The 25,518-nt window shown below is 41.1% G+C and overlaps 2 protein-coding genes and 1 long non-coding RNA gene across 36 annotated transcripts in view; 2 read left to right on the top strand and 1 right to left on the bottom strand.

Moving 5' to 3' along the window:
* The window catches only part of LOC147649851 (uncharacterized), a 30,834-nt gene extending 26,322 nt beyond the window's left edge, over positions 1–4,512 (top strand). The window contains exons 5-7 of the long non-coding RNA XR_015277917.1: positions 145–224; positions 1,547–1,701; positions 3,212–4,512. This is a non-coding gene — a long non-coding RNA (uncharacterized LOC147649851). The remainder of the gene's footprint in view (positions 1–144; positions 225–1,546; positions 1,702–3,211) is intronic.
* The window catches only part of CCDC57 (coiled-coil domain containing 57), a 32,755-nt gene extending 22,937 nt beyond the window's left edge, over positions 1–9,818 (bottom strand). For 11 of the 33 annotated variants that reach the window (XM_086856929.1, XM_086856930.1, XM_086856908.1 and 8 more), the window contains exons 1-3: positions 5,386–5,529; positions 2,460–2,562; positions 485–647 (exon numbers count right to left, since the gene is read on the bottom strand). In XM_086856929.1, coding sequence (XP_086713055.1) covers positions 485–647; positions 2,460–2,506 — 210 coding nt within the window. In that variant the 5' untranslated portion in view covers positions 2,507–2,562; positions 5,386–5,529. Of the gene's footprint in view, positions 1–484; positions 648–935; positions 1,082–2,459; positions 2,563–5,385; positions 5,537–8,407 lie in introns of those variants that run through there. The other 22 variants (XM_086856924.1, XM_086856915.1, XM_086856920.1 and 19 more) reach the window with 11 other exon arrangements.
* On the top strand, positions 8,689–21,591 carry SLC16A3 (solute carrier family 16 member 3). 2 transcript variants are annotated; one of them, XM_086856945.1, is made up of 5 exons: positions 8,689–8,847; positions 16,517–16,761; positions 17,240–17,383; positions 17,718–18,485; positions 19,743–21,591. In XM_086856945.1, the coding sequence occupies exons 2-5, from the start codon at positions 16,539–16,541 to the stop codon at positions 20,021–20,023; spliced, it is 1,416 nt and encodes a 471-aa protein (XP_086713071.1). In that variant the 5' UTR covers positions 8,689–8,847; positions 16,517–16,538; the 3' UTR covers positions 20,024–21,591. The 2 variants fall into 2 exon arrangements, with proteins under 2 accessions (XP_086713071.1, XP_086713072.1); XM_086856946.1 differs by lacking the exon at positions 8,689–8,847 and adding an exon at positions 14,005–14,290.
* Positions 21,592–25,518: the final 3,927 nt, after the last annotated feature.

A 25,518-nucleotide genomic window follows, 5' to 3' on the forward strand; every position in this document is an offset into this window, starting at 1 on the left:
CATTGTCTAATAGCCTCTAAACAATAAACATCTACTTAATTTTTCAGAATCAGAATTTTGTACACTACACAAAATAGGGTTGGGGTTTTTTTCCATACAAAAATACCCAAAAATTTCTCAGGACTAATATTGTTCTCTTGGTAGAATTCAAGTGGTTCTGAGATCTGAAATTCTTTCTGCCCCGGGGCTGCTCTAAGAGACATCCTTCTCCTTTTGCTACAATGGTAAGGAAAAATATCGCTCAAGCTGGCTTGATTACATGAAAAGGGAGAAAAGGCCACTATTAGAGATTGTTCGTGAAAATTAATCTGGTCTCTGATAAAATACATGTGATGAACTGCTGTACACAATACAGAATCACTGTTTTACAGATTTTTGAAAGAAGGCTAAAGACATATTTCCCTGAGAAACACCATGGTGGAAAGACTCCATAGCTCTCTATGCAACAGATGATTATTAAACAGTGTTAATTTGAAATTCTCACCTCCTCTTTTGATGAAGACAGGCTGTGTGTTAGATCCTCTGGTGTCTGACACCAATTACGTTCAGCATTCTCACAGAGCTGCTGCCAGTTCAATTCGGTTTGCATTTTACTCTGTTTCAGAATTCGTTCTCGCTCAGCTGCCAGAGATAGTTGTTGTTTAGACCTATGATATACAGAGCAAAGCTGTTGATTTCAGCAGAATAAATACTAAGGATGTTTTGAATGACAATATAAACAACATAAGAAGTAGTCACTATGAAATCACATGAAAAAAACTTAAAGGTACATCATTCACTAATCTATGCTTTTTATTGAAGCAAAACAATTCAGTACTATCAGAAGGGAAAGTTTTGGCTGCAGTCAAAAGGCCTTTAAAGTGTATACTTCGAGAACTACTTCAGAAGAGTTCAGAAACTAGAGCCTTACTGAAAAGTTGCTAGAAAAATACTACCATGTTTTCCACTCTGAAGTGACAAGAGGGCTGCTGGAAGACAGGATGCTATGGAAAAGACTTCTTCCCTCCCTCCCTGCTCTCCTTATAGCTATTGAATTTTAATTTACAAGCAAGAACAAAACCAGTCATGTTGTTTGTCATACCTGGGAAAACAAAAATTTGTTGTTAGAAGACTTTACATTTAAAACCCAAGCAAGAACAACACTACAGAATGTAGTTTACAGAATGTAAGTTACTCCAAAGCATGGAAATTAAAGATACCACTGAACAAGTGTGAAATTCTTGCCTCGCAACACCTATGTTTTGTAAGTGCATGAAAAACTCTCCATAAAGAAGCCACTTAATTTTCCAGAAAATTATGTGGTTGCAGTGAGCTACCATCCAGTGGCTAAACTGATAAAGTATTTTAAAGAGTGCTTGAGAGAAATTACTTTGATGAATTAAATGGATAAATTACAACTGAAAACCAGAGAATGAGATCACAAGGGATTTTGTCTAATTGATACTAAATCATGTTAGATTAGGGGGAATAACTGCAGGAGATCCAGTGGCAAGCATGGAAAATGTGCTTCTTTAGTTGTAAGGAGATAACTTTTTTTCTTCTCCAGTGTGGTAAGTGAGATCACGTGTATTAGAAGATGTAGCCTTACGCTTGTGGACAGCAGCTTATCAGCTTTATGATTACAGTTCAACCACAGAATGCACTGTAACTTCCAGACCAAGCCAGTTATCAAGTATTCTGCAGATTCTCATACTTCTTCGGGTAGGTTCATATATTGTCTTTGGGAAGCCCATGAGAAAGACAGTCCTGGATGAAGAGCTGTTATTTTAGCAGGACTACTATACTGAGGGCAGTGAGACTTGGATTGGCAGGTGTTGGGTAGAAGACACAATTGCTTAAAATCACCACTTCCATTTATATTATACATTGGTTTGGCTGACAGGACAAAAATTAAGTGTTCTAGTTGTAACAACTAAACTCATTCACATGTAAATTAGTAAAGGTAATTCCAATATCAAATACGTTTTTATACAAAAACAAAGAAGGAAAATTTTGTTGTTTTTTAAAGTTCATTATATCGAAAGAGGTGGTATAATGCCTCCCTAGGGTATCACAGTTGACGATCAAATTTCACCATTGGTAAGATGATCCTTTTATGTTGAAATGATAGGAATATAAGAAGCAGAAGGGAGAAAAAAGCACCTTGTAATGTTTATATGCTTACTACATAAAATAATCTAATGCAATCTCACATTATTAAACATACTCCTAGTAATTCCTTACAAGGGGCAACTGTCAAACAAGCAAAGCAACAGCTACCATACAAGCAGGGCATAATTTTCCAAAGTGTAATTACAAACGTAATCAATTTTTAGAAGAAGAAAACAGTAGTCAAAGGAATCTTATACAACTATAGCAATGTTAAACCAGAACATGCTAATTAAGAGAAATAAAATTGAAGAAATGATTGCTAGATGGCACTGCAGCAACACAACATTGCTTGTCCAACATTCTTATACCAGTTTCTGACATCAGCATCTTCCAGTTCTTGAATCTTTTGCTCCATGTGAAGTTTCCGGTTCACATAATCCTCATGCAGATGATCTATGCGATTTCCTAGAGCTGTAAACAAAAACAAATTTACATTAAAAAGCATGAGGGATCCACATGTAGAATTTTTTGAACAACAACACATAACTATTAATAGAGAATGCTGTAATTTCCTAAAGAAACAGGCACCTTAACATCTTCTTCTCATAACTTAGTGGAAACCAATTATAACAGTATATGTTATTTCCCAAAACAATCCTTCAAAAGGTTAGTTGCATACAGAATATAGTGGATCTGCTGAAAAGTAGTGCAAGACCTTCACTTCAGTGTAACTGAGTTCTTCCTCCACTCAAAAATTTCTGTTACATAAAAAAACCAATCTGGCTGACCAGCAGAAATCTGATCTTTTAGATACATTTAAAAACAGAAGCAGCTCTGTATCTTTTCCCTTCTTCTCCCAATATTTTTAATTGTTATCAACAAAAAAGTTTCACTGAGATCTGGTGGAAGAATATCAGTAACACCAGGATTTCAAACAAATCTGAGGAGGTGATACTGCTACCAAGACCAGTTCTCTAATGATACACTGAACCTTTGAAGCTCTGCATTAATCCCTTAAAGATTTAACAGGTTTGCTGCAGCCTGTCACACACCCAAACAAACCTAGATTGCTATTTTGTTGTTCTGCAACTTCCTATTAACTTTCAACTCTGTATTACAGGACTTTTGCGTAGCTGAATGACCACTGCATTTGATTAGACAAGACTGATCAAGACTGATATAATACCTACAGAGACAAAAGTCTGAACTAAAACTGGAGACTAGCAAACAGCTAAATGCATATTCATGATTTTGCTTTTAAATTTACACTTCGCCTGAACTAATCTGAATCCTATAGCCAGCACATATGCATACAAACCAAGTCTATCAGAAGTGCTGTCTCAGTATAGTCTAGACATGCATTTTTACACCTTATTTGTTCATCCCCTAACCCTTAAGGGCAAGGCAGATCAGAAGAATGACTGCTGTATTGTGATCAGTATTCAGCTCAGCCTGGCAAAGAGGCAATTGCTGGGTTTAAGAGACTCAAACTCCTTCCATTCCCAAAGGAAATGCTCCATATAAAATTCCTCAACTGGCTTTAAATGAATTTGCATATACACCACATTAACATCAATCATTTAGCAACCTTTGATGAATACCAGAGTCTTGCCCAGATCAGCCACAACAACAAAAAAAGTTATTTAAAACTTACCCAGCCTACATTACTACATTATAAATGCAGTTGGATCCAGCACAGTTTACAGCTCTTTACAACAATTATTATTTTAAGCAGAGAATAAACCCAAAGAGACTATTATTTCTGAAGACAGTAGTTACATTAAACAAGAACTATGTGCAGACAGAATTCAAGAAATAAGTGTTTATTCCCTCCAACCTGCAAGCTGCACACATATTTCTCTTTTCTTTGAGATATGTATCATGAGTCAAGGCACAGTTCAGCCTTCGCTTTTATTAACAATATTAACTGCTGTGTTCGATTTGTCTGCTTTTAATTAAAAAAGAAAATAACCAACAGAAAGCCTGTGCTTTTACAGGTAAAACCCTTCACTTGCTTCACATCCACCTCTTCCTATTGTTTATTCTCCATATTTGCCTCATATCTAGTTTTAAATTCTGTAGAAGAAAAAAAAACAACATTGTTTTTAAGCAGTATAGATGCTTTTAAAAAACAAAATTATTATTTATGTTCATCTCTCTCTAGAGATTTGGGAAAAATCTCTGGAGTCAATACAGCTTCTCTCACTGTACAGTATTATTCTGTGTCACTGGTTGCAGATAATCCCTTCTGAATAAGCACAGGGATGCAGAGAACAAATCAGACAATGCCTTTCAAATAGTGGCTCTTTAATCTCTTTAAATGAAAGAGAGATTTTGAGACCAGAAAATGCTATGCAATACCTCTGTGCTAAAGGATGTCATAATTTAAATAACGTTTTTCTTCACAAACAATCTAGAAAAGTCTGGTTCTCTAGGATCAAAAAATGAGTCACTGATCTTTGGATGTGAGAAGTATAAAAAAAATTCAAGCTTGCTCTTCCCAGATATACTTTACAGTATATAAACCATGCTAAAGGACACCGTGATCTGATGGTCTTTCAATTCTGCTGGCCAAGATTTCACATTTATCCTTAAGTTAATTAAAATAGTGTTTTCTCTTCATATTCTAAATTCCTGTTGGCAATGTTCAAATCATGCTACCATGCACAGATAGTGTAAGTAATATCTTCTTCATTTGGGTAAGGAGAAGCAGATGACTTATTAAAAAGTCACTATCGTGGATATTCATGAACAGTACTGCCTCCCTGCCTATAACATGCAACACTGAAAGATCTGCTTTTTCTGTACCACACTTTCAGTTACAGTTGTTCCAAATGCATCAGGTGGCTACCACAGTTTAAAAGATTAACTAAATTTTAAGTGCACAGAGGGAGGAAAAGACAGACGAGTGTCGGCAAAAGACAACACTTCCAACCGAACGACCGGCTGTCAGGAAGCAGAGCCCACAAGGAAGGATTCCATGGAAGGCCCTGAGGGTCAGACGCTGAGGCAGAAGAGCAGATGGCAGGCAGACTGCCGAGATGTTAGATGCAGACTGCAGACTGTTAGATGAAGGCAGCAGAGAGGAGCACAAGATAATGCTTTGGACTCAAGGACAGCACAAGAGAGAGCACTTAGCAGGAAGGGTGCACAAAGACAGTGGGTCCCCAGAGAAAAGGACGCGAGATGCGCAGGCGACGGGTCGGGAGCTCCGAAGCACAACGCGATGCTGTGCGACCGCACTGCCTTCTGATGGAGCAGCCCAGCCGCGAGTCGCCTCCAGGCGCCACGAACCTGCACAGCCCTCCGCTCACGGCTGTAGGCCGCGTCTCCCCGGAGCGCCGCGGCGGGCGGGCCCGGGCCGCCGGGCGGGCCCGTCTCCGTGGGGCCCGCGGCGCCACCGTTAGAGGAACGCTGCCGCTCCGCCCCCTCGCGATCGCGAGCCGCCTCCTCTCCGGCCCTCGCTCCCGGAGGCAGCGCCCGGCCCCGTCCGTCTACTCTCCTGCTCAACGAGCCGGCGTTTCTTAGTTCCTCGCATTACATTCACTTCCAGGAACCCGGCAGCGTATTCTCTCCTCCTCACATTCTCCCCGTTCCAACCTCACTACTCTCACACAGCAGCCTCTTCTCTGCACCGTGTGAGCATGGGCACGTTCCTCTGCAGCCCCGGCTTCGTTTAGTAAGACCTCTTTCTCCCAAAACACAGCTAGTACTTGTCCCATTCTCTCAGATCTCACGCTCTCGTTCACGTATCTTCCTATACATTTTGTTTATCCAACTGTTTAGTATTAAACAGTTTCTTCTTGGCGCAGGTCAGGAAGGAGACGGTTGCCCCCATTCAAGTAAATACAGCCGCTAGGGGTGTGAACAAACTTCCCATCCTCTCCGAACTCCCACTGCATCATGTGAAAAACTTTAAAAAGCTTGTAAAACAAACTCAGGCCAACTGCAACACGAGGTCATGCAGAGCAGATAAATACATTCTGCTACCAAGGCATTTAATTATTAAAAATTGTCTCCATCAACTAAACTGCCTTACACTGTCTGGGTGAGACAGAGGAAGATGTAACACAAGAAGGAGGCCAAAAGCATGATTTTCCCTTAGTCACTCTACATGACTTGCTTGTCTGGAAGTCACGAGGCAAACTTCCTGTAATGTTCTGTCACTTTACTGTTTTTCTAGATCATACAAACAGCTTTTGCCTTCCAGAAACTTGAATGCTGCACCCTAATGATACTTGAAGTACACTAACTTAGAGAAGATAGAGTATTATCAGTAGTTCCTACATATTTTTCCTTATGTCATCAGAAGAGAATTTTGTGTCCTAGCCCCATACCATTTAAAGAAAGAAGGGGTTTATTTTCACCAGTAACTATTAATGAAAATTAGAATCTGAACTAACAATTTGACTTTTGAAATTAAGCAAGTTCCGTTTAGCTAATTATAATTTCAGAATACTGCAATTATTAAAGGGATTTAGTTCATTTATTTATATGAATCACCTCTGGTTTAAAATACAATGGTATATGACTTCAAATTATTTTCTACATCTGAACACACAGAAATTCTAGTGCAGGTCCCAGCATAATTTATATTCTGCAGTGGGCCCCTCAGAGCACTCATCAGAATCAGTACATAATAGGTGAATGTCTAAATCCCTACGCCATTCTGACAGCTGATATTCTTTACATTCTTATATTAGCCATTGCCTAACCTATCAACTGCATTATCTTTTGCAACCCTTCCTCACCCCTTCCTCCCCTTTCAAATTACTTGTCATCTTCTCCAATGCACCTTCAATCAGCCCCTAGTCGTGTAATTAAATGCATATTACAAATGAGTAATTGATGACTTCTAGTGATTCAACAGTGCCCCAAACAAATAAACTTTAATGATGAGTAAACAAGATTAGAGTCTACACAATGTCAATTCGGAGGTTGATGCTGCAACCTGAATACACCTAATCTGCAAGTGAACGGCCTAATTTCAGATAATAGTGGACAGTCAAAAACTGGCTTTACTAGTCATTAAGATTAGCAGTCTTATTGGCTGTATGTTACCTACTCAAAATAAACCACGTGGCCTTGTTCATCTTCACACTTTAGTGCAATGAATCCTTAAGCATGTACACATGGGTACTATACTTCAGCAAAACTGAACGAATAACCAGTGCAAACATAGTGCGCAAGGAAAAGAAAAAACTTCTAAGTCATTAAAAGAGCTTCAGTTCCTGCCTTGGTATTACATAATTTCACTAAGTAGGTTTTAAAATATTGGAAGCTACTAGTCTGTGCAATATCATAGTTCTCAAAAGACAGTATTGTATCCTACCTACCCTCTTCTATTTAGAACACTACCCATGTGTATCTCTACATAGGTGATAGGAATCATAGAATCATTTAGATTGGAAAATATCTTTTTCCAAGATCATCGAGTCCAGCTGTTAACCTCCAGGGATGGTGACTCCATCACTTCCCTGGACATGCCATTCCAGTGCTTGGCAACCCATTTGGAGAAGAGATTTTTCCCAATATCCAATCTAAAGATCCCCTGGCACAACTTGAGGCCATTTTCTCTTGTTCTATCACTTGTTACCTGGGAGAAGAGACATACAACCACTTTGGTACAATCCCCTTTCAGGTAGTTGTAGAGAGTGATAAGGTGTCCCCTGAGCCTCCTTTTCTCCAGGCTGAGTCTCTCCAGTTCCCTCAGCTACTGTCCATCAGACTTGTGCTCTAGACCCTTCCCTAGCTCTCTCTGTTGCCCTTCTCTGGACATGTTCCAGCCTCTCAATGTCTGTCTTGTTGTGAGGGGCTGAAAACTGAACACAGGATTTAAGGTGAGGCGTCACTCCCCTACATACTGGATTGTGTGCTAGAAGCACACAAATGAGCTGAGCACCTACTCCTGAATTTCCTAAGCCCCAGGTAGCCTTAGGAGTGCTACTTTCTGTAGTGCACTTGAGAATCCCACCACAACTTTCATAGATGTTAAATAGCAATATCAGCACACATTCAGTTTTATAATTCAGCATTTGTATGAATCGCAGTTGAGTCACAAAAGATTAATGCAGAAAGCTCATTCCATCCTGATGCAAAAGGAGTATGCTATGAAATCACATTTGCAGGGAATGCTCCTTTGGTAAAGGATGAGAAGGCAACTCTGAGGGTTGTGTATGGAATGCACAATATCACGCTCAAAATTACTAAGAATAAAACAACGAAGCAGGAAGCTTGTAAGAGTAATTCTCATGGGAGGAGACAATGAAGAAACTGACTGCTCCCGGGAAAACAGAAACTGCAGCACAGAACACACCTCAACCGCAGAAACCCATTCATTAGTTGAAGTCCACTGCTCAGGTCCTGTTCCTTCGGACAGCCAGTGTAGCATCCACGCCGGCACGATCCGGCCCTGCGGTGCACTCCACGCAAGCAGCGCAAAGCTCGAGCTGGTGCCTTGTGAGGCCCCGGGGCCCCGCTCCGAGCTGCCGCCGGCGGAGCTGAGCTGCGCGCTGCCGTGGCCCCCGCACGGATGAACCTGTAGCGGAGGGAGAGTCACCGCGGCGGCGATAGGACCCAGGGCGCGCCCCGCGTGGCAGGGCGGGGCGAGCAGCGACAGACCCGCCGCGCGGGAGCGCTCCCCAGTCGGCGGGACCAGACGGGCTGGGGCGGGTCTGCGTGGGCACACGGGGACAGCGAGCTGCGGTCCGGCGCGAGCACGGGCATCCTCACGTTGAGGCGCGGAACGTGACTCAGGTACTGAGGCGGAGGCGTCGTGCGCGATGTTGCGAAGTGCTTGCCTGGTGCATGCGGACAAACGCCGTGGGGAGCGCGACGTGGGGGGTCCGGAGCCGGGTGAGCCGAATCCAGAACGCCGGGCTGACCGAGGGCGCTTCTCTGCGTAGGGGTCTTCGGGCCAGCGGATGTGCCCGAGCGCCCCCCAAGCTTTGGGCAAAGCGCGGCGTAGGAGTCGCGGGTTCATCCCTTGCCCAGAGGCTGCGCTGGGCGCCGGTGGGGACGTGGACGCGACGCCGACTGTTCTCGCACCCCTTGGCACCACCCTACGAGGGTCGGCGGGGCGCCGTCCCGCCTGCTGCATTTCTCGTAGCTCATGGGGCCACGCGAGGGCAACTCCTCGTCGGGAAACCCGCGTTGCCGTGTGGGTTTCCCATCGTTCCCAGCTCCACCGGCCTGAAAGCGCTGTCCGGGCGCTGAGCGGTGCTGGCCACCGAGCACCGCTCCGCCTGCTACGAGAGAGCGCTGCCTCCGGCTTTTCCTCTGGCAGACGGGTCACGCCTAGGCGCGTAGTGCCGCCGGCCCGAGGGCACGTACAGTGCCACTCTGGTGGTTCGTAGGACACCCGCGAGCTCGGGCTTTGTTTCCGCCATTCGTGGCCTCACACCGTTACTGGGGGTCTCCGCGAAAGCCTCGTCTGCGCGGTCCTTTCGCTAGTGCTCACCTCCTGTTGCAGTGTCGAGCCCCCGGGAGGTGAATTTCGGAGTTCTTTGTCATGGCGGTGAGCATTCAGGTCCGTTAGAGCGAGCGGCGAGCAGTCTGAGGGACCGTTCCCTCATAAGGACATCATCGCAGCCCCGGACATGAACTCCGTTGCTCGGTTCAGCAAGCACACCAAGAACGGTGGGGCGCCCGGGCACGGAATCGCGCGGTGTCTTCCTGGTCTGCGTGAGCATCGGCTACGGCGGCTACCCGAGCACTCCGCGGGAGCCGTCTCGGCTGAGGGCTGCGCGGGCTACGTGCCCGCCCCGGAGCGCCGCGCGAGCCATCGTGGCCGGGGCGACGTCGCGACCGCCACCATTGTATTCCCGACCCCTCTCCCCCCCCAGCCTCTCCCGCGTGGCGGCTGCCGCAGCCCCTCTCCATCTCTTGGGAAAGAGCCTTTTTTTGATGCTGCTCGCAATCCACCCGGAGGGGTCTGCGGCTTGCCTTCTGAGCAATTTTGTGGAGAGAAGAAAAAGCGCACAAAGGCGGAGTTGAATTTAAGCAATTGAGCTTCCTCACTAGGCGCTGACCGTTAGCACTAGTGGAAATACACTCATTTTGGGCAAACCGTTCAGTTTAGGATGTAACAGAGTAAAGTCCTGTACGGTTTTGCAGTGTTTATTTCAGAGGAAGCAGTGTGTAGCCGTTTTAAAACGTAAACCAGAATCTATTGGTACAGTACACCTCTTGTGGTTCAGTGAGAAGTATAACTCAAGGTATATTATAGAAATAAAAAGTGGCATTTTAAATGGTGACTGAAGTGGCAATTCATGTATCTCAATGTATGACGCCCTACTATGCAGCTGCACTGTCCAATGTGATTGTGTAAAATGACACCTCTGAGCCAGACGATCTTTTCTCACTATATTCAGCTACATGTGCTCACCTAGGTTGAGATACAGTGCACGTGTATGTGAGCACTTTATTTATTAGGGTAGTTCCATGGTATTCTGCAAAAATAAGCACAGATACCCAGCTGGTGACAGGACTAGACCCTTAATTAGTATTTATCTAGCTCTGTCACTTTTTGGTTTTGAACTAAACAATACAAAGACACTTCTCCAATATAAGCAATTGTCAAGCATTTCTGTTTTTCTAAAGCTTCAACACATTGCAAAGCCATCATAGCTGCAGGGCTCAAATTAATTTTCATGATACTAACTGAAGTTGGGATTCTGCAACTTATATTTTTGAAAGCATATGGAAATCAGTCAGATAATTGCAATACAACTGAAGGCATGCTTGTCACTTTTCTGTGAACACAGAAAAGGCATACACTCTTTGGTATTAAGGTACTTCTGTGGTGGTGACAGTAAGAATTTACAGTAATGGATGTGGTGTAAAAAACCCACACACTTTTAGCAAAATAAATCCATTTCTCCAAAAACTGAGCATTTGATACAGATACAATAACTCTGGAGGTTAACAATGCAATTGTAATAGGGCTAGTGTATTTGTTTTCCCAAATAATATAGAGAGCAGGGTTCTAACATTTTCATGATATAAAACAAAACAAGCAACTAAATTGTCACAACTTTCCCTATAGAGCACTTTACCCAGATAATATAATAGAATTTAGACCGGTGAGTGGTATCTTCTACACATATAAAATTGCAGTGTGAATTTACTGTCAGTGCGGTCTACTAATAACTTGTGATGAATGTTACTCACTGTGCAGCAGCAGTGAACAGTTAAGATGTTTAGAGGCTAAATGGATACATTTACAAGGAACGTCACTTGCAGCTACAGACAGCACAGCACAGAATTATCCCTAGGAGTTCTGAGAGGGAGATGAGAGAATGGGGAAAAACCTTAAGAAAGTCAGCAGATCTGGAAAACTGTCTCAGTTGAAACGGAGGAGGCCAAAATAGGACAGTGGCAGTCATTGTGGGGCCTTCCAGGGAGAACAGGATAGGCATTGGTAAATATGGTAATGATTTTGTAGGGAACAGAAGTTTGCAGCAGCCTTTGGAATGAACATATAATTAAACTGGCTAATATTTAAGCAGGTAAGCCCCAGGAAATGCACTAGTGGGTTATACCATCTAAATGGCTTATCTGAGGTACCTGAGTTGTAATAAAATCTGACTTAAGGATATATTCATTTGTACTTTAGAGAATCAGGAAGGAGTTAAAGTAATGCTGAATAGGCATTACTTTATGTCAATCATGTCAATACAAAGGGTAGTTGCTCTATATGTTGAGGGCTGTCCTAAGGGTCCGGAGAATTATTAAAATAAAAATATTTTTTCAGGAATCGTTTCCTGAAAATTTTCAGTAGAGTTGGTTAGTCATAGGGATCCTAACTAAAAACCAAGGATAACATGCATATATTGTTCAGTCTGCTTAGGTTTTAATACCCTTGGACAAATACAGGAGATCTATAACTCCTATGAACACAGTATTGAGCAGCCTATGCTTTTCAAAGTATTCATACCCCCAACATCTTATGAAGAGAGAATTAGTTTGTTTCACAGATAGAAAACCTGAGGGAGGATGTCTACATTGCCCAGCTTAGACCATCTTCCTTATTTTGTAGTTACACATTTCTCAAGAGGGTGGGGCTCCAGACTGAAGTCTAGGCTGAAATTGGTTCCCTGCTTGGAAGATTATGTTCTATTTTTGACAACCATCTTTTATTTGTATCATAGAAATTCAAGGTTGTGTAGATTCCAGCCGCAGTTAGAAAAATTAATTATTCTTGAGAATTCTTGAAATTAATTCTTCTTGAGAACAGGAAGTTCTCAAGCTATATAGATCAGTGTACATGCACATAAATGCCCTGACCATGCAGTACAGCTATGTTGCCAATAAGAGTACTGGCTAAACACAAATAATAGATTCTTGCCATTTCTAGCTGCTCCTTTTTATAATACAAATATTCTTCTTTTATATACATCATCCCAGAAACCACACCATTACACCACCCACAATGCTACCTAATATTTCCTCCTGAGTCTATATTGGTTTCCATGACAACAAGAAGATACTATCAGGAAGATGACTCCCCAGATGCTACCTTTGTTTTATACATTACCAAAGCAAGAACACCTTCACGGTAGAAGTAATCTGGAAGAAATGCTATCATGTCTGCTGTGGAGACATGAAACTGAGCCACAGCCAGTTAAATGTAATCCTTTGCCTCTAAATAGGGCTGAACTAGCAAAAGCAGAAAGCAAAGCAAGCTGTTGCAATAGTTAGGCAGCAGCCTCCTGTCTCAGCAGGCGTTGATAGCATCCCAGCACTGTAGACAAATCCTAAAATTTTGCCTGTGCAGATCAACCACAAACCTGCCTTTTCTCATTTGTACATAATAATGGGGGAACCTGCGTATTATTATTTCTTAAGGAGGTGAATACAGTCTTAGCTAAGTAAGGCACACCACAGCAGGATGAAGGGCATCCTTGCTGTGTTTATGGAGACAAGGTTCATTTACTTCTGGTTCACGGTCTTTTGATTTTGATGTGTTAACACAAACAACCAATGGACAAAACCAGATGTGTAATGCTGATTGTGGGATCATAGAGTGGTTTGGGTTGGAAGAAATCTTAATCTTGTTTCAACCCTCCGTTGTGGGCAGGAACACCTTCCATTAGGCCAGGTTGCTCCAAACCCTGTCCAACCTGGCCTGGAACTCTTCCAGGGATGGGACAGCCACAGCTTCTCTGAGCAACCTTTGCCAGGGCCTCATCACCCTCACACTAAAGAATTTCTTCCTAATACCCAATATAAACCTACTGGAAGTTTGAAGCCATTCCACCGTGTTCTATCACTACATGCCCTTGTAGTAAGTCCCTCTCCAGCGTTCTTGTAGCCACTTCAGGCACTGAAAAGGTACAGTAAGGTTTCCCCAGAGCATCCTTTTCTGCAGGCTGAACAATCTGAATTCTCTCAGCCTTTCCCTTTAAGAGAGCTATTTTTGATGCATGCGTGTGCAAATGTGAACCACTCTTAAAAATATGGCACTTGAAGATCTGGTGTGCCAGTTTATGGTGATTTTTAGCCAAATGTGGTAGTAGACATGATGTAAAGAAGGGTAAATGTGCGTTTCCTTGTAGGCCTATTTTAATGAAATGCTGAAAAGTAGGCCAGGTTCCCTCACATCAGCAAGTCTAGCTCTTTCATCACAGCAAAACGTAAAACCTTTTTAGAGACTGTTACTCATGGCAAAGATGGTGAGTTCCGTAAGGCAGGTGCAAGAGAATGTGTCTCTTACAGGCTGACTTTGATTTGCTTGGCATGGAAGAGCTCAAGAAAGGCCAGGAAGAAGGAGGTTTCCCCTCTCCTGTGGGAGCACCGGGCTCCGGCAACGGCGGTTGCGAGCGCTGGGCGGGGGTGCGGCCCCGGCTCCGCCCGCGCCGCGCGCGCAACTCTCGGGCAGCGCCCGCCTCCCGCGCGAGTCACGTCCCGCACGTCTCAGTGCGGCGGCCGCCCGCGCGCGCCCTGCTGGGGCACCGCCGCGCGGGGTCACGCGGGGCCGCGGGCGGCAGTGGCTCGTGCAGCACCGCCCAGAGGGTCGGAGAGCGGGTGAAGCCCTCTTCCTCCGAGGCGCGTCCGCACCGGGCTTGGTGTGCCGGGTGCCGAGTTGACTTCTGTCTGTCCCCCCGAAAACCTCGGACAGTTCTCTTCTGGAAGCCACTTCAAAGCCACTCGCCGCTTCATATGGCGTGGATGTACTTTGCCGTCGGGGTTCAGCACTGTAGGTTTGCAGAGGCTGCCCTTACAACAACTTGGCCGTAGACTCAATAAACTGTCCCAGCCTGTGTGCAGAGATGAATGCCTTAAGGCACTGAATGTCCCCATCCAGCACAGTATAAGCAGTCTGGAGAGACTGCCAGTTGCTATTTTTCAACAAAGCATGCTCATATATTATTACTAACTTTGTGCTGCTATTAGATGGGTAATGGAAATGAACAAAAACTCCCCAACCCTTCCCCCAGCATTTTAAACCTTCATTCCAAATGAAATATTCTGACAACTTGGTAGTGTGAGTAATAATGCTTCCTACCCCCTGCAGTGCTCCAATTTTACATCTTATTCCTATTCTTTATACATTTGAGCTGAGATACTTCTGTCAGCATTTCCCTTGTTGTCATTAATATTACAGAGTTGCCACTGTCACAGGGATTATCCTTTGTGCACCTGCTCTGTGCTGTCTAGCTATTGCTTTAAAAAAAAAAAAGTCCTTATTTGAAGAATGTTTTATACATTATGTCAAACAAAAGCTACTGGGAAAAAGAGTTTCAAAGGGTGGACAGGTCGAAGTGTTAGGAGTCTTGGCAGAGACACATCTTAAGATTGTCATTTAGCAACTCAAAGCCTGCTGCAGAAATTGCTGAGTCTACCAAGCTGTACATTTTTACATACTCTCACAGCAATCAGCAAATGAGCCATCTGTAGCCAGACACCTCGATGAGTAGTTTTGTGGAGGTATTCTGTTTCCCTTCTTGTTAAAGTATTTTATGTTCTAGTTGCTTGGACTTAGGAGAAATTGCTGTTTATATTTGATTTCCAGAAAACAAGAGGTAAAGCCAAAAGTGTGAGGCTTACTGTCGTCATGCAGGCCAGGGCATTAGAACAACCACAGTCATGGCCAGATTTATTTCTGTATCATGTATATAAAGTTGTTTCTTCCAAGAAGTGGGAGTGCTGGTCTAAGTATCATATTAAGTACATCCATACTGGCCCATTAACAATCACGCATTTGATGCTCAGCTGTCTAGACAAGTCTGCATGAGATTGTTGTGTCATATATAGCCTGGCTCTGAAACGGAGCTTTTAAGAATTGCACTGCTCCCAACTTACAACAATCGCTGTGCAGGCCTGTAACTGTTGAAAGCAGAAGCATTCTTTACATGTGTGCAACTGTGCTTGCTCTCCTCTTCTAGATACCACTGAAGAGAAACACTGATACAGTCAATTACACTTTAAAGTGCAGTTTTGTACATGCTAAGATTTAACGTTTAATGATCCTTGCTCGTAGGTCACTTTAACATTTCAAGACTTGTGTAGAACACAAAAAAACCTAGATGTGATGCAGTAACACGCTGCACTCCTCACATACAGGGACACTTTATGTGCCTTTTCAGTGTCTTATTTACCCCATGTCTCCCTTTTAAAACCTGACAGCATTACTGCCTAGAATGCAACATTATCATGAGCAAAGGTTTTAATTTTTAGATGCAAAGATGATTATGGCTGCATACAGAAAATGTTTAAAATATGATTCATTAAATACTACTTTTTCTTACTGATCATGTAATAACAACAATGGAAAGTATTTGCTTCAGGCAAATTACAGTTGTATGGAGCATTGCTGCAGTTACTAAGTCCCAGCATCCACAAAATTGGCTCATGGAGATCTTCACTGCAGTTTACGAACTTACTTGATGTGTGAAAAATGTTTTTTCATCATCATCTCGAAGGAATCTTTCTATCTTTTCAAGATAACAGTGTATCAGCATTGTACTGCTGTCCTCAGTGGGCAATAAAAAAATCTGTGTGATTAGTCCACCATTTCACAGAACACTTGTGATGTACCAGGTCTCTTAAGTGAATAGGCCAGGAGCTTCATGTAACACAGCGTTATATAAAACATCCTGCAAACTTCAATGCAGTAATTATTACATATCTGTGAAAGTCAGATATACCCCTGAAGTGCTGTCATGGCTTCAGTTTTTTTTATGAAACAGTGATTTGGATGAAATCTAGCTCTGACTTTGAGAGCTGTGAGGGGCCATTCATTTAAAACTCAGCTGTGTGCATCTCATTTTCATGTATTTTTGCAAGCTTTGTAAGAACTAAACCCAAACGGGGAATAGTTAAAATTGCACTGCATCTTCAAGACTTTTATTTTAAGTACTTCCATGCCTTAGTTTTAATGTTAGCGCAATTTTATAGATACTAATTGCTTTTTGTTTCTTAGGGAACACACAAGCTTCTTCATCATGGGAGCTGTAGTAGCTGATGATGGTCCATCAGGTGTTAAAGCCCCCGATGGAGGCTGGGGCTGGGCTGTCCTTTTTGGCTGTTTTATCATCACAGGATTCTCCTATGCCTTTCCCAAGGCAGTTAGCGTCTTCTTTAAAGAACTTATCCGGGAATTTGGCATTGGATATAGTGACACTGCATGGATTTCCTCCATTCTGTTGGCCATGCTTTATGGAACAGGTGAGTAGTTACCTGGTTTTGAAACAGCATTATGTCATACAATTAAATTTGTAAATCTTACTGCCATTTACAGTGTATATCATGACTTGTGTGCAAGTAAGGCAAAAAGAATTACTATTAATCACATAAATGAAAAGATTATTTAAGCCAATCCATCTTGGATATAAAATTATGTCTCTGTAACTCAGTAGTCGCTAAAGATGATGAAAAAGAAAAATCACAAGGCACTCTGAAGACAAAAAAGATTGAAGTATTTGACTACAGAGGAAAGGACGTTTTTCCAGATTGGCTTGACTGTATGGACAAAGTCCAAAATGAGTCAGAATCATTGCGGTTGGAAAGACCTTAGACCTTTAAGATCATTGATTCTAACCATGAACTTTACACTTTGAAGTCCACCAACGAAATACAAAGTGTCATAAAATAAGTTGCAAAAGTTGGTTTATCTTAGCAACTGTAATCTGCTTTTCTTGCCTAGGTCCACTTTGTAGTGTATGTGTCAATCGCTTTGGTTGTCGCCCTGTCATGCTAGTGGGTGGCCTTTTTGCCTCAATGGGGATGGTGATAGCATCCTTCTGCACAAGCATCGTTCAGATCTATCTTACTGCAGGTGTGATTACTGGTAAGTACTATGAATTGCTGAAAATGAGTAAAGTTAGGTCTTGGCTTTGAAGTTTTGTGTAAGTGAAAAATACCTCAAGCATCAGGATCACCCAGCCTTATATAAAGATGTCAGATAAATGTGGGATTAAGAGGTAATTTATTTTTGTTATGAATGTTTAATAACTCAAAGTGTAATCATAAAGGAAAAGAATACTATGTGTTACCTTAGGATTCTTTTGTCCATTTAGAATAAAATTATTTTCTTAAGTCATGATTCAGAAAAACTGTAATTAGAGTATCTTTAACAGTGATATTGTAGGCCAGTATTAATTTTTATGTACCCTCTCCTACAGGTTTGGGTTTGGCACTAAACTTTCAGCCTTCGCTCATCATGTTAAACCGTTATTTTGACAAACGCCGGCCCTTAGCCAATGGGCTATCTGCTGCTGGGAGTCCAGTATTTCTTTGTGCTCTCTCACCGTTGGGGCAGATACTACAACATGAGTATGGTTGGAGAGGAGGATTCCTTATCCTGGGTGGGATGCTGCTCAACTGCTGTGTATGCGGTGCACTAATGAGACCTTTGGAGCCACCCAAAAAGGCTGAAGCTACCAAAGAGCCAGCTGAGAAGAAAGTGAAGAAAAAACTTCTGGATTTCAGTGTGTTTAAAGATGGTGGTTTTGTAATCTATACGCTAGCAGCATCTATCATGGTGCTTGGTCTCTTCGTTCCCCCAGTGTTTGTTGTGAGTTATGCCAAGGATTTAGGGTATCAAGACACCAAAGCAGCTTTTCTTCTGACTATTCTGGGATTCATTGATATCTTTGCTCGCCCAATCTGTGGAATGGTAGCTGGTCTTAAATGGGTTAGACCACGCTGTGTCTACCTCTTCAGTTTTGCTATGATTTTTAATGGCTTTACTGATCTCATGGGTTCTATGTCTGTTGATTATGGTGGACTGGTGGTCTTTTGCATTTTCTTTGGCATTTCTTATGGAATGGTAGGTGCTCTTCAGTTTGAAGTTCTCATGGCTATCGTTGGCACTCAGAAGTTTTCCAGTGCTATTGGTTTAGTGCTCCTGGCAGAAGCTGTGGCTGTTCTGATTGGTCCACCATCAGCAGGCAAGTGTGCCATTTAGTTCAGAACTTAAATTTGTGTGCGTTGCATTCATTTTCACAAAATATAAGGGAGCTGAGAAAAAGATGCGAGTCACTTGAGAAATGCAGATTGTGCTGCACATGTTTCAAAGGCTTTATGTAGTTACACTCTGAAACAGTCCAAGTTGGGATGGAATGAACTTTTCATTTCTTGGATCTGTTTCAGGACTGGTTAAATTGCCATCTGGAGGTGCTGCTATTTCTGCTCTGAAAGCCTGCACTCAACTTCTTATTGGTAGACAGCTGACTGGGATTCAGAATATGAAACCTGTCAATTTTCTTTGGGAAATATTAGGATAAATTCTCTAGATCCATGGTAGATTTGGGGGAGGAAAGAAAACATCTGAAAGAAGAAAAAAATTCTCACAAGGACTATAAAATAAGATTGATTTAAGGAAGGTACAGTGCCTCTGTTGCAGGTCTTACAACCCAAGAATAAGGGACAAAATAGTAAAATTCATTAATTTAAAGTCAAAATACAAATTAATGACTAATCAAAGCACATACATGCTACAGACCCTGAACTGAAACACACTCCCAAAACCCACCAGATCACTGCCATAAAATGTTTACTCTTTATACCAGACACTAAAAACATCAAGTATCTTTATTTTGACAGAAGCCCCTTCATGGGTAAACCAGTACTATGCACTACTTCCTCTGATCTTCAGGTTTGAAGAGGCACTTCCTTCATATCCTCCCACCTGTTCTTTCACATCCACCAAGTCCTGTGAAAATTTACCTTTACCAGTGTCAGAATCAGTCAGTTAGTCCAGACTGACTAATGAATAAGATTTGCATTTTAAGCAGATCTTAAAATGTGCACTGCCCATGTAGAAAGATAACTGAGATTGGGAGCAAGAGGATAATGATGATCAGATCACGATACAGATGATACAGATCCCATCCATGGATGCACACATTTTTATCTGAAGTATGTGTGATCTCTTGCATCCGAAGGCAAGGCTGGTTTTATTTCAGATGAACTGCACGCCTCTGTGTATGTGTTTTGGGATGTCGTGTAATGTCAATGACTGTTAAACTGAACTGAAATAATCAAGAAATATTTTGTTATAACTTGTTTAAATCCTATTTCAAAAAACTCGGTTAGGGAGTCATGGTGATTCTGGACAGGAGAGTCAAAATGTTCTAAAAGAGTAGAAAAATATTCACTGCAAGATAATAATTTTTGTTAATTACCTGGAATGTTGTCTTTTTCAGGAAAACTCCTGGATGCAACAGGGAGGTACATGTTTGTTTTCATTATTGCTGGAATTGAAGTTACCACCTCAGCCCTTGTATTGGCCTTGGGAAACTTCTTCTGCATTAAGAAAAAATTAGAAGAACCACATGCAAAAGAAGTGTCAGAAAGAGAGGAATTAAACAAATCTGAAAAAACTCCTGAAGATGCCAAGGTGGACTCTATTGAAGTGGAGCAGTTTCTGAAAGATGAGGCTGAAAAAAATGGCGAAGTTGTAACCAACCCAGAAACATGTGTGTGAGCATGACAAGCAACCGAAAAGTATTTAGAAAAGAAAGATTTTCAACACTATTTATTTTAGAAACAGAAATAGTTTAGGGCTGGGCAATCTGCTTTAGTAACTGGGAGCTAGTCGGCTTACCAGGTCTCTTTGGAAGCTGATCATCTAGACACTATCTTACTGGAAAATTAGCTTTATCACTAAAAGGTGGAACATTGTGGTTATACATTTTATGTAAACTAAAAAGCTTTTATGAACACAAGTAGGCTCTTGCTATGCACCAGAAACTGCTCACTTGGAAGATACAGGAAAAGCGTATTTTAAGAAAAGTGGAATTATATGTATGTTTTGAGACAATATTGATGAAATTGCTGTGTTGTGTGACTAAATATAATTTCCCTATGTTCTCTGTGAAGGAAAAAGTTTGAGATGGATAAAAATCTCAGGAACTTAAAGGTCTTCATTAGATTTTTGAATTTCTTACCTTTTTATATTTTTTAGATTAATTGGCTCAGCCTGAATTTAATTTTGATAATATCTGTAACTCTGATTTATGCAAATGCACTTCTGCCGAAACCTGTAATCTTTGCAATTATCATCTGGAAGTCCTGTTTTTAGAAAGGCACATTACAGATACTGTCCTTAGCAGATCACACAAGTGATATTCCAGGGTAGCACTAAAAGAAAATGAGCAGAATGGATCCTGACTAACCTTAAGCAAAGAAAATTAGCTCACAATTCCATACACTGTTTACAGTAAAGTTTCCATAGAGCGTTGTGGAGTATTACAAGTGATTACATGGAGAAGATGATTATTAGGTTTAGTAGAATATTCTGAGCAAGCGTCCATTTTGCATATAAAGGAAATGGTGCAAGTTTCCAGATGACGTATAGAGTGGGCAGACTTAGGGAAGAGACTGAACTACTTTGAAACATGCTAGTCATCGATAAAATGCAATGTTAGCATCATGGGAAGTTTTTAACGTGATTGGTTTTGAGGTTTTTTTCTTCCCCATTTAACCCACTTCCCCACCCTTTGGCTTAATCTATGGAAGTTCAAAGTGCCATTCTTGCTGTTTGAGGAAACATGATAGAACTGTTCATTATTTTTATGATGGCATGGTACTGAATAGAAAAGGAAGGCAAAAGGAAAGCATTCTAGTTTTTTTTTTTCCACTCAAAACCACTCAAGAAATGTGATTTTTTAAATATAAAATCATGCTACTGCATCCCACCTCTGAAATCTGGGGTGCTGTCTAGGCTTTGTGACTGCAGTAACAATCTTCCAAACAGACTAACTAGCATTCTGTTTTCTTCGTAGTAGCAAAGGAATATTAGCTTTTAAGTGCTGAAATTGTTCTGCTTAATAACTGAAAACTAAAAGACCCTAATCCATTAAAACTCAGTGTACCCTTTAAATTTTTAAAACAGAAACAAAATGAACTATCTCAGATACCAGCTTCCATTTTGGAAGTTTCTTGAAAATACTTTTGCATTGTTAGGACAACCTTGCACAGAAATCGGTAAGTTAGAATCAGAACTTTCAAAATAAATGGATGCCGCACAGAATAAATTGTTTTTATATCCTATGTAGTGCATTATTTTAAAGTCTTTTATTAATTTATTGGTAGCAATTGTAGTGAATGACATTTCTCAGTTGTAACAGCTTACTTACTGAACTTAGCTCCAGTTTGCTAAAGACTAAACTGGTACTTGAAACACAACACCGATAGCTCCAGAAGGCAAGAGAAAAATGGAATCCACATACATCCTTGAAGTCTGCTTCAGATGATAAATGAAGGCCTGATGCAACTTTCAGACTGGAGTTCCCTGTTGTTTCAAAAAGCAAAAACTAGAAACCTTGCCAAAGGTGGATCCTGATTCTCAGCCATTTTTGTCTTGCTGTGTGCTTTCATCACTGGATTTCTTTGCTAGTTAATGCTATGCTGTTATCACAGAACTAAATAGTTAATCCTTCGACCTCATTGTTTTGGCACAATTTTAAGTTTCTGTACATTCTGAAAATTGTCTGGACTGCTTTGTATGTGACAGAATGTCATTTGTGCTTATCGTACTGACTTTCCAGACTATGTTTCATTTTCCATACATAATACTTTTACAGTTAAGCTTTAAGTTGGAAACAAGAAGTTTTATGTTGTAATTTTATGTGATTTGAGACACAAGAGGAAGTTAGGAAGACAAGGAGGCCATGTTTCTCTCAACAAGAAACCATAAATAATCTCAGAAGTAAAACTAGTGTTCCCAGAAAGGCCTCATTTGCCTATACAAGTTATTTTCTTCAACTCGAAGATCAGTCACTGACTGGGACCACCAATGCTCTTGTGCTGTTCTCAGCACAGACCTACCAATGGCTTGCAGTATTTATGACAGCAGGAGATGCTTACTGAATGACAGTGGTCAAATCACAGGACTCCTTTATTGACTGCGAGGAAAAAAAGGGTTAGAACTGAATTCACTAAGCAGTTTAAAAAGCCATATAAGCAGTGTAAAATCTTCTATTGTTTTAATTAATTTCAAGAAGCATCAATACAAAGGTGAGAAACTCTTAATGCAGCTCTCTTAGCAACATCAACAATGGCAGGCTTGAGATGACTTCAGAATTCTAAAGCCATTTAAGCTCCTTGCTCCCATTCTGTCCCATTCAAGGGTAACACCCAAATGTGTGCTAGCCCTCCAGTCCTCTTTCTGTTCAGCTGCCTTTATCTTCCTGGAAAGAGATTTGTTTTACTGATGGGCACAAACCTCCATGCCAGATCCCTAGGCTAGACACCTTCTGGCCACTATACTAGATTGTGCTGAACCATGTACCCAACTGCTCCTATTGACATGGCCACAAAGACCTTTACATTGATCTCCTGTTTTATAGACCTTTCTCCTTCCTCCCCTGTGTGTTACAAAACCAAAACCAGCCCAACTAAACCCCACAGGTGGCTAGTCCTTAGGTTCCCAGTATTGTTCAGCCAGGCTCCTTTTTAATTAAACTCTGCTTATTGTAAATATTTAAATAGATTGATAAATATTTTAAAAAATATGTATTTTGTATATTTAAAAGCAAGGAATTGATTTTAAATTCCTACAGGTATTCTGGTAGTGCATTTCTTCTGTCTCAATACCACTGAGATGCCCTTAAGAGCAGTCTGTGAGATGTGCTCGTCCATATATTTTGAGGATGTATATGGTTGACGGTATAAAGCACTGCTAAAGAGACACTGATTGCTCAGGGTCACAGGCAGAACAGTCTCACACAACATCTACCCAGATGTACCTTTGTTCAACCTTCACCTGATTAAAATTTTTTGATTTGAAAAAAGGGAAAAGGAAGGGAATGTAGTAATTATGCAACTGAATTGCCAAGCATCAAAAGATATTAGTTTACTCCTGCATCATACACTATTGAAACAAACGTAATTTCTTTAGACACGCAGTTCACGAATGTATCTAAGTCTGGAAAGTAAACAATCAAAAAACAAAAAGACAGTTTTCAAAGATTATTTCTATCAAAGTAGTGAATGGTCTTTCACTCTGCAAGCTAGCAAAATTTTTAAAGCATTTTGGATCGTCATACATATTGTGTACTATGGGATTTATGGTTAAAATATTGTATGATTGATGATGTAATGGATCTTAGGATAATAAGGGCCTGATACAAAGAGATGAAATGTGTATAAATGCCAGTAAAACACAAAGAATATATATAAAAAAGTATACATGTGTTTGCACATACCTATTTACGCATGTGCGTGTGTATATATATATATAAAAAACATGCCAAATACCCACAGATTAGAGAGTTCGCCCATTATTAGACAATGTGCAGAGTTAAAATTACTTTCTTCCTTCCAAGCTGATCCAAAGATCAGCTTGCCTTTTTGAAAATTCTAAGTTAAATATTTTGTAGCCACTTGAAGCCTAGAAGACCTCAGCAGAATTAGAAGTCTGAAAGTGATGCAGCTATCTGTTTCAAGCAAAGCCAGCTCCCTAAAGTTAAGAATTGAAATGGTATGAAGGTATGGTGTAAAGGAGTGGGGAGATCTCGTGCTAATATTAAATTCCATCCACACAAACTTATCTTGGACAATGTAGAATCCTTCTTTAAAAACAAATTAGAACATTCCTGTAATCAAGCAATCAAACTACAAAATGAAAAATCAAAATTCACATACGCACCTTTGGTACATTCCAAAGGAAATGTTTAGTTTGGTAGACAATCATAAACAGAAGAATTTCAGAATGCAAACTCTTACATGTTACAGCGGTAAGTATTGACTTGTGTGTGTGCGTCTGTGTCTCTGTGCCACACTTGTTTTTAGGATTATGGGAATGCACTTCAATTGTGTGCAAGATGACATTTTGTTTCTTGTTAATGCACTTTAATGTAATGTGTATATTTATACTTAGATTTTTTTTTTATGCTTTTCTAGTAAACTGTTGCAAATGTAGTGAATAAATATCTGGTTGTCAAAAACTGTGGGTTTGAGAATATAAGCAGAAGAAATTAACACCTCGATATGGACACTGGGCTCCATCTGCACATGCCTATTAAACAGCTACACAGACACAAGAGTGTTTATAGAAAAGAGCTGACATTTAGCTGACAGGCAGCCAAAATTTATTGTGGGCAAGGGGACTGCTTTTGCCATGACTCACAGTTTGGCCAAATGGGCATTTCCAAAATGGGTATCTGCTTCTGCTCTAAATGATCCTGAAGTCTATTTGAAAGCATCACCTAATTTAAAATAACAGCAATTAATTTTGTGCTCTGCTGTGTAAAAAGTATTAACGTTCTCCCCTACACAGTGCTCCAGGTTTTGTTTGCAGGTAAAGTTTTATGAACTGTCATAACTTATAAAGCCCAAAATATTCTGAATACCAACATGCCATCAAGCTGTCTTTACTGTCAAGTGATGCTCTTTAGGACTTGAAATCTCCTAAGAAAACACAGTGTAGGAGTATGTTTATGCTGTGGATTTCTGTCTCCTATGGTACCTCAGCTAGGACTGGCTCCTCAAGGTATAATTTCAAGGCTACATCTAAGTGAAGCAAAATTACAAGCTCTTCAATGTAGCAAGATCTATCTTTTGCAATCTGAAGACTGATACCTACTTGTGCTTAATGCCAAGCATCTTTTGGCAAGAAATCTTTCAGCAATCTATAGAGGTCATCTTCAAAAGCTTCTCCATATATCTACACTAAAAAGGTCATAGGTCTAGTTTACATAAACACCCGTGTTTGAATAAATACATTATTACCTTTTTTATGCTACTTTAATTAAACTGGCAAGACTTAAGGTGTAATCAAATGCTGTGCCGCCGCAACGGCCCAATCAAGCTATATGCTGCTCCAGGAATTAATGTACTGGGTGGACTGAAATGACAGAAGTTATTAGCATTTAGTCAGCCCACGCTTGTGACAGAAAACCAGAGTTTACCTCTGCCTCTGGCTCTTCCTAAGTCTGAAAGAAGGAAGTAGGGCCATTCACTGGAAGTAGGGGAAAA

Source organism: Cyanistes caeruleus, chromosome 19 (genome assembly GCF_971803275.1).
Source record: "Cyanistes caeruleus chromosome 19, bCyaCae1.hap1.1, whole genome shotgun sequence".
NCBI lineage: Eukaryota > Metazoa > Chordata > Aves > Passeriformes > Paridae > Cyanistes > Cyanistes caeruleus.